Genomic DNA, 14,168 nt, shown 5'->3' with positions numbered 1-14,168 from the left:
AACTGTGCATTTTATCAGTTAACTAAACAAGTTGAATGGATGAACTTTCATAGAAAGGTGCGTTGGCAGCGCAATCTTGCTGCTTCATTGTGACAGCAGTCACACATCACTACTGTGCTGTAAGAGGACTCTGCAACTTTCACTCTAACTCTCAGTCTGCGGCTTCCTGCTTGTCACCTCTCCGTCACTAACTGTCACATAAGTGGAGAGGTGACTGACTCAAGGACAAGATCAGCTCATCTCTTGATACATTCTGTACTACGATTAATACTTTGATCACAGATTGGCTACAGGGTGTTTAAGTCAGGCCCACTTCACAACTGGGGACCATCGGACAAGCAGCAGATGAAGTGATAACAAAAGCTACCTTGACCCTTCTTACAGCTTTAGAAATATGTAAACTCCATTAATTTGTTACTTTAAACAACAAAGCAAAGTAAACTTTAGTGTTGTTAATACTGCAAAATGTATCGAGATACCCTTATTGCAATTTTAGTATTTCATGAACACAGCTGCCATACTGGTTGTGTGCAATTATGGTGACCGCGCCAATACTTTCATTATATTCAAATACAGCGGCAGGGAGGTAACTGGCCTGGTTGATGTATTGATGCCGGGTTTATAAAGTCACAGAAAGTCTTGTATAGGTAATGAGCACAGCTCAGGCTGAAGCAGCTGGAAGCCGTTTAAAGGATTCACTAGACAGCACTTAGACCTATTAACATAATTGCAGCTCAGAAGCAGAGTAATTTGCATGAGACTGGTAGAGAGCAAATCCCTAAAGGAGAAAGTTATCACTTTACGAGAACTTTTTTTTAGACGGGGTTTTTGTTTTGTTTTTTTAACTCTCTACTTTAAACTATAATAACTACAGTGTTTTACATTCCTTAGCAGTCAAAATAGCTTTGTATTCTTAAGAAATTATATTTTCTTATTTTTCTGTGAGAGTCCATCCTACTCCAGTCTTACTTGGCTTGAGAAAGAGACCTAGGGCCTGATTCACTAAGGATCTTTACTTGAGAAACTTATTATTTCAGTCTCCTGGACAAAACCATGTTACAATGCAAGGGGTGCAAATTAGTATTCTGTTTTGCACATAAGTTAAATACTGACTGTTTTTTCATGTAGCACACAAATATCAACTTTAAATTTCAGTGTACAAATAAGCTATCAAGTATTTGTGTGCTACATGTAAAAACAGTCAGTATTTAACTTATGTGCAAAACAAAATACTAATTTGCACCCCTTGCATTGTAACATGGTTTTGTCCAGGAGACTGAAATAAGAAGTTTCTCAAGTTAAGATCCTTAATGAATCAGGCCCTTACACCAGACCCTGCGGCTAACCAGATTTATTTTTCACGCAACTAGCGAGTCAGCCAGCGTTAGTCTGATTCTCTCCCGGTAAGAGAACCCAAGAGGTTATATCAGACAGTACTACGCTGTGTAATCTGCCTCCCAGGACCGTTAACACTGTAGTCTGTGCAGCAAGGCCGAGATCTAAGTAAAATGCTCTACTGTAGCCTATTTTTATACATCATAAAAAATATACAGAGAAATTCCTGTTGGTAAAAGAAAGTCCTCATCATAGGATCTAGCAGGTGTGTACTTCTATGCTGGAGGTCAGCCCGTGACCCTTGCTTCACAATGCTTTTGTAAGTATTTAAAAATAATCAGCTTTGCAGAGCTAGAAGTGATGCGTAATTGACGAGTGAGGCTCTATGTCTGACCTGGGCGCTTGGAGCAAAGTTATGCAAACTCTAAGAAAAAATAAAAAATGGTTAAACCTCATCATTTAACAGTTAAAATACTTTAGCTATAGGGATTTTTGTGGATCAAAGAGAATAGGAACTTAAGTGAAATCAGATATATTTTTGCAGTATTGCCATATGAAATTTATAAGGAAAATAAGCATAATTGTCAGGCCCGGGTACAGCTGGCTAGACAACTAAAGTAAAATGCAGCAATTATGTGATTTCACAGAAAAGTCCTATGCATTATCCCTGTGGAAGGTCAGAGGTTAAATGTGGTCTGTGTTCACACCCGATGACTTGTAGTGTGACACACATTCATAATCCTCTTTCTGATCTCTCTTTAATGCCTTTTGGTATTTTTATACATCTGTTAAGTCTAACGTTCACCGACACTGTTTATAGACTATAGATTGGGGGAACCTGAGCCAGTCATTAGTTTGTGGTGAATCAGTTTTACTGGAAATGAATTGGTTTGGAATGTATATGAATTATGATATTTTGTTCTAGCTTTTTGCATGAGTATAAAAAAAAATAAAAAATCACAATTTTATATATATATTTTATTTTTTAATTTGATGAATTCTGAACAGCGCTTTCGTGCCCTAATAAACGACAGAAAGTGTGAAACTTAAAAAACAATTACTAGGGTGCAGTTCTTTCCTCAAAAAAGGATAGGCCCTAGTCCCCAACCCCTGGATCCTAATGGACCCTTATGGGGCAAGGGTGAGACCCCCTTCGCCGCAAGGCTACGGGGTCCCTTTCAGCACTGGGATCCATCGAAGCTTCACCCAGGGCTCGACAACTGGCTCACCCCCGGAAGGATGAGCAAACGATGGGGTTCAAGGGGGCAGGAACCAAAAGGCCCGCACAGGCCCCCCTAGATCTTAGGGGACACAGAGCCCAAAAGGGCCTACCTGCACCCCTAAAAATCCATGAAGCAATCAAACATAAAAGTGAAAGTGACAAACAAGGAGTGTAATAAATAGAAAAATAAAAAAGTGCCAAGTGGTTACGGCCCAGCTAACCTGGTTACAAATGGGGTGGTTGGAAAGCTTTATAAGTAGATAGGGATGACTACGAAGAGTCATGGTAAGTTTCTCTGGTGAGCTTTCAGGGATGGCTTACTGAGCAAGGGAGAGAGTTCCAGAGAAAATGTGCAGCTCTAGAGAAGTCCTGTATAGTTGAAAAGGTGTCTGTGGCCAATATATACAGAACTTTCAAATATTCTGCAGATGAAAAACGCAGCAGAAAAAAAAAAATGTATGTACAAGATCTAAATACATCAAAATGTAAAATAACAGCAGCTCTGTACCCTGTGACGCCATGAGTTCTCCAAACATCACTGAGCGCAAACAACACGTTTCCGCTTGCAGTAGTCGATCCAACCTGCAAAAGGCAAAATTGTTTCAGACAAATGGGCAACTGTAGATTACCTTCTTATATTGGTACGACTTACTATAATGTGTTATTAAATATACTCCATTTCAGTGTCTGCAGACTATGCACATCCATACGTATGCAAATTGGAGCAGGCTTAGAGTCTGCACACAGCCCAATCCATAAGGGAGAGATAATTTGGAATAAAACAACCAAAACGCCAGGAGCATCACAATGGGACGAGGGGAGAGAGAAATGAGTCAATTAACTAGGGAAGCCCTTTACAGAGCGTTGAGAATAAAAATAGAGTAAATCTAATCCAATATTCATGAGAATGCAGCTCAATAATTCACTAGATACCAATGACATCCCTGGTCTCTTAGTAATGTGATCACCTTCATTTGTGCCTGTAATGTCACTAGTCTGTAATAAATTGAATACTAAATAATAGTTCAACAAAATCCATTCTGTGTAGGTGACAGGCACACTGTAAAGCTGGGTACACACTACAGAAATTTCAACCAACTTTTTATGCCAAGCGATTTTACATGCGATCAATGGTCCGATCGCTCGGCCCATGGACTGCATACACACTAGTCTTGTTTAGGACGATAAAGGGAAGTGCGGACGTCCCTTTAGTGACTTTTTACAGCCATGTTGTCATGAGCAATGACTGTAATTTCGTACTCGCTGTTGTGGATCGGTCGGAAGTTTATACACACTACACAGCGGAAACGGGATTGGAACGAAAATATTAAACGGTACGACCAACCAAATGAGGTGACAATCGTCCATTTGGGCAGACTTTCGACCATCGTGTCACTGCACACACTGACCTGACTTTTGAACGAGCGGTCGTATGTCGGCTGATTTAGCCGATTATTGGATGAAAACTGTGTAGTGTGTACCCAGCTTTAGGGGGCTCCTGAAATTATTATCAATCTTATTCATCCCCATAATGGCATTACTGAAGGTTGCTCGAGCCGACTAGTCACAAACCAGCACTTTGGAGTGCAGTTTAGAACATTCTTTTAAAGGTTTTGTTTGGGTCAATAAAACAGCCCAACGCAGAATGCAGAGCAATGTTTAACTGACTTGTTTTGTTTCATCATTTATGTCAGGCTCTTTATACTAGTTTATGTACATACTGTTGGTTAGGTGTCAGAATTCTCACTATAGCGGACAACCCATTTAGATTTTAACCAATCAGATATCCCGAGGACCCCAGAGGCCACGACTATGAGACTATGTTCAGGCAGGAAGTTTCTTTTCACGCAAACAAGAAATAAATTGAATGTCACATAATAAGTATTATATAATAAGTGCCGTTATTACGGGTGAGTAGAGGTGGGCTGTAGTATCTCCCTACCTTTGCTAGCATAATACGGGTCTTCGCTACATCCAGGGGTGTCGTAACTGCAGCTGCAAATCCACCTGAGCAGTCAGAAAAACAGAAGACAAACAAGACCTTGTTGGGGGTTGATCTTACAGTACAGTTCCCACAACCTCTGCCAAGACATCTCCAAATGTGATGTTTATATATAAACTACATCAAACACATGAGAGGGGTCATTCAGCTTCTGACTGGGGGAAAAAAAAAAAAAGATTTTCAATAGCAAATTTGTGTTTTAAAGAGGACTCATCACAACTAGACGACAACATTTTTATTCCCCAGTAGATGCCAAGGATTAAAGAAACTTTTGTATGCGTCTAATTGAAAAATGTACAAATATCTTCTGCTATAGGACTTTGCTGAATTATGAGCTCTTTTTATGATGGTGGCAGTAAGCACTTACTAGCATCATCATAAACACTGGGGAGAGGTGCCATTATCTCTCTTCTATTCACTGTAAAACCTTCCTCTCCTCCAGGGGCTCTCCTGTCAATCTTATAGAGTGTGATAATCCTCTAACAAACCATAAACATGAGGGAGTGCTTTAGAGGCAAAGGATATGTGCAATGTCATCAGGTGTGGAATGGCCCAAAAAGGACTGAACATATAACAAAGTAGGCAGAAACAGCCGTATGTTCAAGCCCCTCCCTCCTTATTAGCATGGCAGCACAGTGGCCTAGTGGTTAGCACTTCTGCCTCACAGCGCTGGGGTCATGAGTTCAATTCCCAGCCATGGCCCTATCTGTGTGGAGTTTGTATGTTCTCCCTGTGTTTGCGTGGGTTTCCTCTGGGTGCTTCGGTTTCCTCCCACACTCCAAAAACATACTATTAGGTTAATTGGCTGCTATCAAAATTGACCCTATTCTCTCTCTCTCTCTCTCTCTCTCTCTGTGTCTGTCTGTGTGTATGTGTGTGTTAGGGAATTTAGACTGTAAGCTCCAATGGGGCAGGGACTGATGTGAATGAGTTCAGTGCTGCGGAATTAGTGCCGCTATATAAATAAATGATGATGATATACTGGACAGTGCTGGGACTCTACACTGCCACCTGCTGGTACGTCAGTGATCTCCGCGCGGAAGCAGCTATGGGGAACGCACGCATACCCGGCCTTATATTGGGAGCAATATTGCTTCCCACAATCAAGGGTAAACAGAGCTTTAAATAAAACTAAATATAGATATATAAAATAAGTATAAAATGAGGTTTTATGTTAGTTTGCATTTACATTTTTATATTTACTTTTATTTTAAGTAACGTTTACCCTTCATCTTGGGAAGCGATAGTTATTTATTGTTTCACGGTCACATGATCTGAGGTTTTGGCCTTGATTATCTTTTTTATTTTGATTTCCATCTAAATTTATTATTTATATTTCCTGTTATTATATCATTTTTCTACCATAAACTGTAGTCTCCCAGCAGCTGTGATGTAGACTCGTACGGTAAAAGAAGTAAACAACATAAAAAGAAACCTATACATATCGTTTAGACCTTGCTAGAAAATAATTAGGGGGAGGGGCCAGCGTCCCCCCTACCCCCCAAAAAACAACAACCCACAAGCACTAAAAAGGGCACACTAGATGGGACTATAGGTTATTTTCAGTCATAAAATTCTATGTTTTTAATTGATTTCATGGCACAACCTGCATTATGTACATACTGGTGGGGGTCTGGCGGATATATTATAGTACACTTACAGCTGTCGTAGTAGGATCTAAGCAGGGACAGGACACGACCATCCAGAGGTTGCGTTAATGTATATACAGGTGTCCCCGACTGCTGAAAAATCTGACACTCCATAGAAACACATAAAATATGGATCGAGCAGAAAAAACATGAGCAACGGTCTCCGGAGAAGCCCACAGTGTATATATTGCTAGTGGAAGAACTTGCTAAGAACACTGGCGGCACCCCCGCCCCTCTAGAGGTGCACCACATTATCCCATTATCCTCCCGCTGCCTGCCAAAGAACACAACTTCTCTTCCAATTAGGTTTTTGGTGTCCGTCCCCCCGTCCCCTCATGTGCCCCAACCCCTGAGCTTCCCAGTGCCCCCTAGTGGTGAGGCAGAATGGAGCCGCACGTCTAATTAGAGTGCATCATGATTCCGCCAGTTTGGGTATGCTGCCCCGCTTGTATGTTGAGTTTTGATCATCATAAGGCAATTTACCATTATGCTGAATTACCAATGTTACCATATTCCTCTTTGGATAGAAATAACCCTTATAAAATTGTTGGGAAGTGATTTCACCCTACAGAAATTGCTTTTAGTGAGACCATTGCCACCCTCCCAAAAACCTGACAACACTGGCCATGATCGTAATACAATTCTGTTGTTATTTTAAACACTTATCGTAAATATAAACTGCAAATAAAAAAGCAGAGCATGACTGATACTGTGCAGTTACCCATATGATGTTCAGTATAAAGCAGATGCTGAGAAGCCACTCGCCCGAGGTATATACACCTCCAGAGGCCTGATCTCAACCTTCTATTCCCATTCACGGAACTGCATGAGATACGCTGGGAGGCAGACGAGTGACTCCTTGAGACTATAGGACTGGTCCCTAATGTGAGGGTGAATCAAAAGGAAAATGTGTGCTGTTCCTTTGGTATCTACTCAGCGCCATCTGCCTCTCAGTCTCCAACTCATGTTGGCACCCTGTTCCATATATAGTGGAGTTGCCTGAAACTTGAACGTTTTTGGAAAGAAGTCTGTGACCTAATTGTAATTATCTCGTCCACCTTCCCCATAACCTCTCTTGTTACTTACTCCCTCGCCCAATCCTGGCCGTGCTGAAACATGTACAAAGGCTGATTGGACACATCCTCGCAGCAGGATGTGTGCCTCATGGTTCTTAACTGGGAAAAAGAAAGACTCAACGATTTTCAAGCACTCATCAACAAACTAAAGCATATCACTAGTAATATACATGACCATCCCATACAATTCTCCAGTACTTGGCTTTCCTGGACTGCACATAATAATGACAGCCCATCACCCACACCAAAGAGAAGTCGTACTGTGCAGTTGTCCATACATACAGAATAAGAATAGATACACACCAAGAGAAGTTGTACTGAGCAATTGTCCATACATACAGAATAAGAATAGATACACACCAAGAGAAGTTGTACTGAGCAATTGTCCATACATACAGAATAAGAATAGATACACACCAAGAGAAGTTGTACTGAGCAATTGTCCATACATACAGAATAATAGATGCACACCAAGAGAAGTTGTACTGAGCAATTGTCCATACATACAGAATAAGAATAGATGCACACCAAGAGAAGTTGTACTGAGCAATTGTCCATACATACAGAATAAGAATAGATGCACACAAAGAGAAGTTGTACTGAGCAATTGTCCATACATACAGAATAAGAATAGATGCACACAAAGAGAAGTTGTACTGAGCAATTGTCCATACATACAGAATAAGAATAGATGCACACCAAGAGAAGTTGTACTGAGCAATTGTCCATACATACAGAATAAGGATATTGGAGCACAGGTGTATTCATTACTGACTGACACATGTGGTGTAATTATTTCACTCCCTGAGGACTGGTTTGGGAAACACTGGGTTACATGGTCTTCTCCAGCCCTCACAAGTATTCCAGGACACATATCCCATCAGTGACATTGCCTGCATGTGACAGGGCAGACAGAATAGAAGGACACCAAGATCAGGCGACATCATACAATACCGGCTCATGAAAATAGGCTGCTCTGAACTCTATCTGAAATGTCAGGGATATCTTTAGTGTGTTAACTTTAGGAAAACCCATCACACTGTTCCAAGAAGAGAGAAGGACAAGCGGAGGGTCGAGGTTCATTGTGTAATCACCTCCTGGTTGTGTAATCACTAGACAGACTAAACAATCCCACTGTAAGTCTTACAGGTTTGTTATTCAGGTGTACACATAATATCTCCTATATCCTATAGATTGTAAGCTTGCGAGCAGGGCCCTCTTACCGCTCTGTCTGTATGTATTACCCAGTATTGTTTTATTATTGTTAGTTCCCAATTGTAAAGCGCTACGGAATTTGCTGGCGCTATATAAATAAATGTTGATGATGATGATGAATATCTCCTTCTTATAACAAATGGTATCTGTATTTGTAATACATAAATAACACACATGGGGTGACCGATCTATGGAACTGAATGGACCATTCCGGAGGTCTTAAAAAAATCTAACATTAATAGTACAGTTTGAGAATAGGTCTAATTGTCAAATTAAATGCATCCAACAAACTCAGAAGAATCTCTGACATATCTACACACACAGGATACACACCTAAAAGTGCCAGTGATCAATCACTGTGTAACAATTTGTGAGCATCATCATCATAATTTATTTATATAGCGCCAACATATTCCGTAGCGCTTTACAATTGGGGACAAACATAGTAAACTAATAAACAAACTGGGTAAAACAGACAAAGAGGTGAGAAGGCCCTGCTGGCAAGCTTACAATCTATGGGACAATGGGAGTTTGATACATGAGGCTAAGTCTACATTTTGCATTTCGACCCAGCCAGGCTGTAAAGGTAAAAGTGACTCATAAGCTAAATGATCCCGTCACACACCAATGTTGGTCAGGGGGTAGTTGTCTTGTGTGAAATTGTGTAACGGGTGGTAATAGGGTAAGGTAGTGAGGTTAAGAGGGTGGTTGAGGAATATTATAAGCTTGTCTGAAGAGGTGAGTTTTCAGAGAACGCTTGAAAGCTTGTAGACTAGAGGAGAGTCTTATTGTGCGAGGGAGAGAATTCCATAGAGTGGGTGCAGCCCGAAAAAAGTCCTGTAACCGGGAATTGGAGGATGTAATGAGGGTGGATGAGAAACGCAGATCTTGTGCAGAACGAAGTTGCCGATTTTGGAGATATTTTGAGACAAGAGAGGAGATGTATGTCTGTGTGTTTATGTATTTCTTGACTCATCTATTTAAGGTATGAATCAGGGTTGTTAGGAGTATGTTTCTGTGCTATTAAGCAGTGATCAATTCAATAACTGGAACAATTGCGCTAAAAAAAAAGAAGAGAAGACAAACATAATATTCTCTGTCTTTCATAGACATATAAGAGTTTTATGGCCCTACTCATCTAGTATAAAACACATTTTTGTATTGTATAAATCCACCATGTCTCATGGGGTGAACCTTTCTTTATTCTAAAACAAGTAGTAAAATAATTTTTCGCCAACATCAATATCATGTGGGAAAAAATACACTCACAAAAGTAAAGATTTAAATCAGGATGTAGATAAAAACCAGAGACTTGGTGATAAGAATCATCCTTAAAGGTTCTCTCTGCAAACGCGTTTCGCAGTACTCCTGTCTGCTTCATCAGGAACGTGGTGAGAGATGGAGATGACAGGGTGTATATAGCTGCCTTTCATTTCCCATTGGCGGCTAAGAACCAATGATCTAGTCTTGACATTATAAGTTCTTACGTGATTAATACACTAGATGATACAAACCAACAATGTAAGGTAATCAATAAAACAGCTAATAGAAAAGACAATGGTTCCGTTTTAATGCACTCTGGTTCAAATAGGGAAACTCTGTTACTTCTTTTCTAGTAATTGTACCGAAATCAAAGTTCATCAGAATCAACTCAATAAAACGTAAAAGGGATATAAAGTTTCATTATGATTGTTCAAAAGACAAAATAAACCTTTGTTTTTTTTTTCAATATAAGAAAAGCATGACCAAGAGTCATTCATTATGCGGTCAATTTATATAAATCAGCATAATTGGGAAGCCAATTAATTAAGATGAAAGATCCTATATCAAGATGCAAGGAAGGAAGTCATAACATGACTCATTCAATATGAAGAAAACTGAAGTGTTATCAGTGAACCCAGAGTTATTCCAGCTAAATAGTTTCTGCAAATATATATATGCTTTACATCTTCACAATCAAGATGTTATTCATTAGATGTGAAAAAATTTAATCTGATCCGGCATATGGAAGACTTCCACTTATCTTATAGCAACTACAATGGTTCAAAGTTAATTGTATAAAAAAAAAATCAATTATGCTAGGATCCACTAAGACCAGAAAGATCACCAATGATGGTGTCCATAACCACATGAAGAAGTCTGAGCTCCTTGGAAGGAATAGGGGAATGAATGCTGGAGATGGTTCCTTTGTGTCTGTTCTCTCAGCTCGTTGATAGATCACCAATTGGCAACTCTCTCGGTCTATCAACCACATAGTCCATTAACAGCCTGGTCAGGTTACAAGTGGGTACTGTTGCCGATAAGATCACGTATAAACCATATATTTGCTTAGTTTCTGGTGATCGTCTAAATTCTTCTATATTCGGCAAGTTGCAAGAGGAGAAGGTTGGGTGGGTGGTCTTAATGTGGTAACTGCTTACCATGCCACAGCACCTAACGCCAAATTCTGTTCAATTACGGTTCAGTATGTTTGTTCTAACATTAATGTAACTCCAAAAGGTTAGGTGAGAACCAATTCTAACTAAGCATGCATCAATGTTCCGGAAAGTTCAGCATGGCCTATCACATAGGCACCAAGAAGAGGTTTCAGCACGACAGTCCATATCTGCTGTCAGACAGACTCTCTCAGTGGAGACGTTTGCATTGAGGCCACAGGTTTATTTAGATGTTTGGCCGTTGGAGGACTCTTTCTCACGAGTCCCGTCCTTAAACACTGGTAGACGAGCGTTATTCTGGTAATGTGATCTTGGGGATGCCCAGACACACGTAGAATTCATCCAGTTCCTCCGACTGCCTCGTCTCCCATCTCTGTGGGTAATCTGACTAAAGGGGGATCCCAACCTGTAAATCTCACTGTGCGGTCAGAGAGTCCAGTCGTAGATTAAACGGTCAACTATGATTAAATTTGACACAGGCCAAACCTGACAGATCTGTATAGAGGATCTATCAAATGTCGTAAAGTTGCGTTCTCTAAACATAATCTCTTATTTAACCAAACAGTAATGAAGGCGACAGATGAAATTTCAGTGCCTGTACCCCTGGGGTCCTTTAGTACTGAATATGCCTGGCAGCGGTGTGGTCTCCGTTGGCCTGTGTGTGGCCCAACACCTATAGAACAGTTGCAATTCTCTTGGTCTTCCAGCTGGTATTTTATCTTACTAAATAAGGTTCTTTGTTTAATCATCACTTACTGAAGCTCTGATATGGTTTCCTCTTGGCTCTGTTGAGTGATCTCTACTTCCTCCACTCTGTCCGCCAGATGTCCGAAATAAAGACCTGTACCCTCTACTTTAAAGGTCTTTTCTATCTTACTTATAGGGGCAAAGAGACCCTAATGTGTTCTCAAAGGGCCATATCAATAAGGTCCTATAGAACCAGGATCCTCCAAAGTTTTGAGGTGAAGGGCTGAGAGCTAGTGAAAAATAGTGACCTGTCTGGCGTATTCTAAGGTGTTCCCCTAGTTCTCCTCGTATCAGTTACAGACAGTTCGGTTCATCAGGATGACGATTTATACGGTTCTACGGGAGCTCCAAGAATCCGTGTCTGTTCACACTTGTGTATAAGTTACTCCCCATTATCAGGTCTTTTATATTTACAATTTTCTTTTACAAAATATAATGTTTGTATTTTGACAATAAAATACTTTTTTGTTTGAAAAAATAAAATAAAAAATATTTTGGAGTTATGAGCAAAAAAAATAAATTCAATATTGAATACACGGCCAAGTACATTTCTCCTCAGCAGCCTGAGGCCAATTAAAGGAAATTAAGTCATATCGTGGGGCCTGGAAGGGATTCCTATTTCAGATACTAATTTTACTTCACAAATGTGGCGAGTTTAGAGTCTAATATTATCTTGTTTATAAATAAACGTATTAAGGATAGATTCACAACGGGTGAATATTACATTTCTGTACCTCGCACAGCAGATCTCGCAGTTTACGTAGTGACACATACCACTCGTATAATATAACACTCGTATAATATAGATAGGAAAGGAGAAAGATATGAAGGGACCCGAAGGGATCATAGGGGGTCCCCAATCTCCATGCAGTGACATATCAATCTTCATAAATGCCCTAATTATTGTTAAAGTTCATTCCTCATTTTCTGAAGCAGTAAAGACAGGGTATAACATCAGTCCCTGCCCCATTGGGCTTACAGTCTAAATTCCCTAATAGACACACACACACACACACACACACACACACACACACACACACGCAAACACGGGTAGAACATACAAACTCCTCACAGATAAGGCCATGGTCAGGAATTGAACTCATGACCCCAGTGCTGTAAGTCAGAAGTGCTAACCACTAAGCCACCATGCTGCCCACGACATCCTCCTATTTATGTATATGCTGACACATAGTGATTTATATATGGTTTGTTTTAGAGCGCCGGACAACATTATCTTTTCTTCTCACGTACACAGTGGTCTTAATTGCCCTGCCTGCACTTTTTGAAATGATTTTATTCACTTGTACACATTTCACTCATTTAAAGAAGCGCACCGTGTTTTCACTAACGCCCTATCACCAGAGACATGCCTCTGGTATACCTCCAAAGACAATGAGGGTGTGGTTAGATGGGTGTGGGCGGGTTTGGAGCAGATTCAGGGTGGGGCTTATATTATCCCACCTGCAAGCCATGCTCTAGAAATAGCATAAGTCTGCTGCCACACATAGCAAGCCTGTCATAAGATGGTGCTATAAGTGCCATTTACACTAATGAACGCTTATATAGACTTGGTTTCTTTTGTCACAACACATTTTCACCCTGCCATTAAATAATCCTTGCAGTATATAATTATTTTGCTCAATGATCTCATGTTTGTTGCTCTCACACAGTCCTCGCTCACTGCCCAGATGTTGAGTCCACCATGGCTTCTGCTGAGGAGGCTTTTCAGCCCGTAGGCGCTTACAACACATTTCTCCTGCTCTCATGACACCAGTTAATCTGCAGCCCTGTCAGGCCTGTCACACAGGCGGTGAATCATGGTCTTTCTGCAGGAGTCTGAGAAAGCCCTGAAGAGGAGCTGGGGGCAGACAGCTGCACCAACCCCACTGTCTCTTCTCACAGGATTTCACTCTCTGGCCCTCTCTCTGCAGATTGCAGGGCGGGATGATTGACACCTCTGCTATTTTAACCAAAAGCAAATTTGTCAAAAACAAATTGGCTGTCGTTCAACCTTGTACACCTTTTTTTTTTTAATTCTTATCCCTTCTCAGGAGTGACCTCTGTAACACTAAACAACAACGGCAGTGATTATGCTGTAAACAAACTGCAAGGAATGCTGCACAGATGAAGTTAATATGGTTTTGCTTTTCTTTTTTTTTGTTTTTCACCCTCCCCTCTCGCATGTGTTTTCCCCCCTTCTTCCTCAGTTTAACATATAATCCCTTGCACCTGCAAAAGCTCCACAGACTGCAGACTGCCAAGAATCTAGCGCACGGCTCTGCCTCCATGACCAGAGATCCTGGAATGAAAAACAGAAGAGGAATAATAAGAAGAAAAAAGAAAAAAAAAAAAAAAAAGTTATTGAATGTTTTACATCATATGCAAACTGCTCGAGTTCAAGGATGGGAATTGATGCAATGGGGTCACGGAAAAAGATCCTTGGGAAACCCCCTGACTCGCAAGCTGTTGGTGAACTACAACTTCCAG

General features: G+C 40.6%; 1 protein-coding gene across 1 annotated transcript in view; it reads right to left on the bottom strand.

The window, feature by feature from the left end:
* Nucleotides 1-14,168, bottom strand: part of SLC25A26 (solute carrier family 25 member 26) — a 122,257-nt gene that overhangs the window by 1,381 nt on the left and 106,708 nt on the right. Inside the window, exons 7-9 of the mRNA XM_075183400.1 lie at nucleotides 13,911-13,980; nucleotides 4,500-4,564; nucleotides 3,066-3,139 (exon numbers count right to left, since the gene is read on the bottom strand). Of these exons, the coding sequence (XP_075039501.1) occupies nucleotides 3,066-3,139; nucleotides 4,500-4,564; nucleotides 13,911-13,980 (209 nt within the window). The remainder of the gene's footprint in view (nucleotides 1-3,065; nucleotides 3,140-4,499; nucleotides 4,565-13,910; nucleotides 13,981-14,168) is intronic.

Source organism: Mixophyes fleayi, chromosome 8, assembly GCF_038048845.1.
Source record: "Mixophyes fleayi isolate aMixFle1 chromosome 8, aMixFle1.hap1, whole genome shotgun sequence".
NCBI classification, from domain to species: domain Eukaryota; kingdom Metazoa; phylum Chordata; class Amphibia; order Anura; family Limnodynastidae; genus Mixophyes; species Mixophyes fleayi.
The sequence above is the reverse complement of the archived record's forward strand: the minus strand, read 5'-3'. Positions and strand labels throughout refer to the sequence as shown.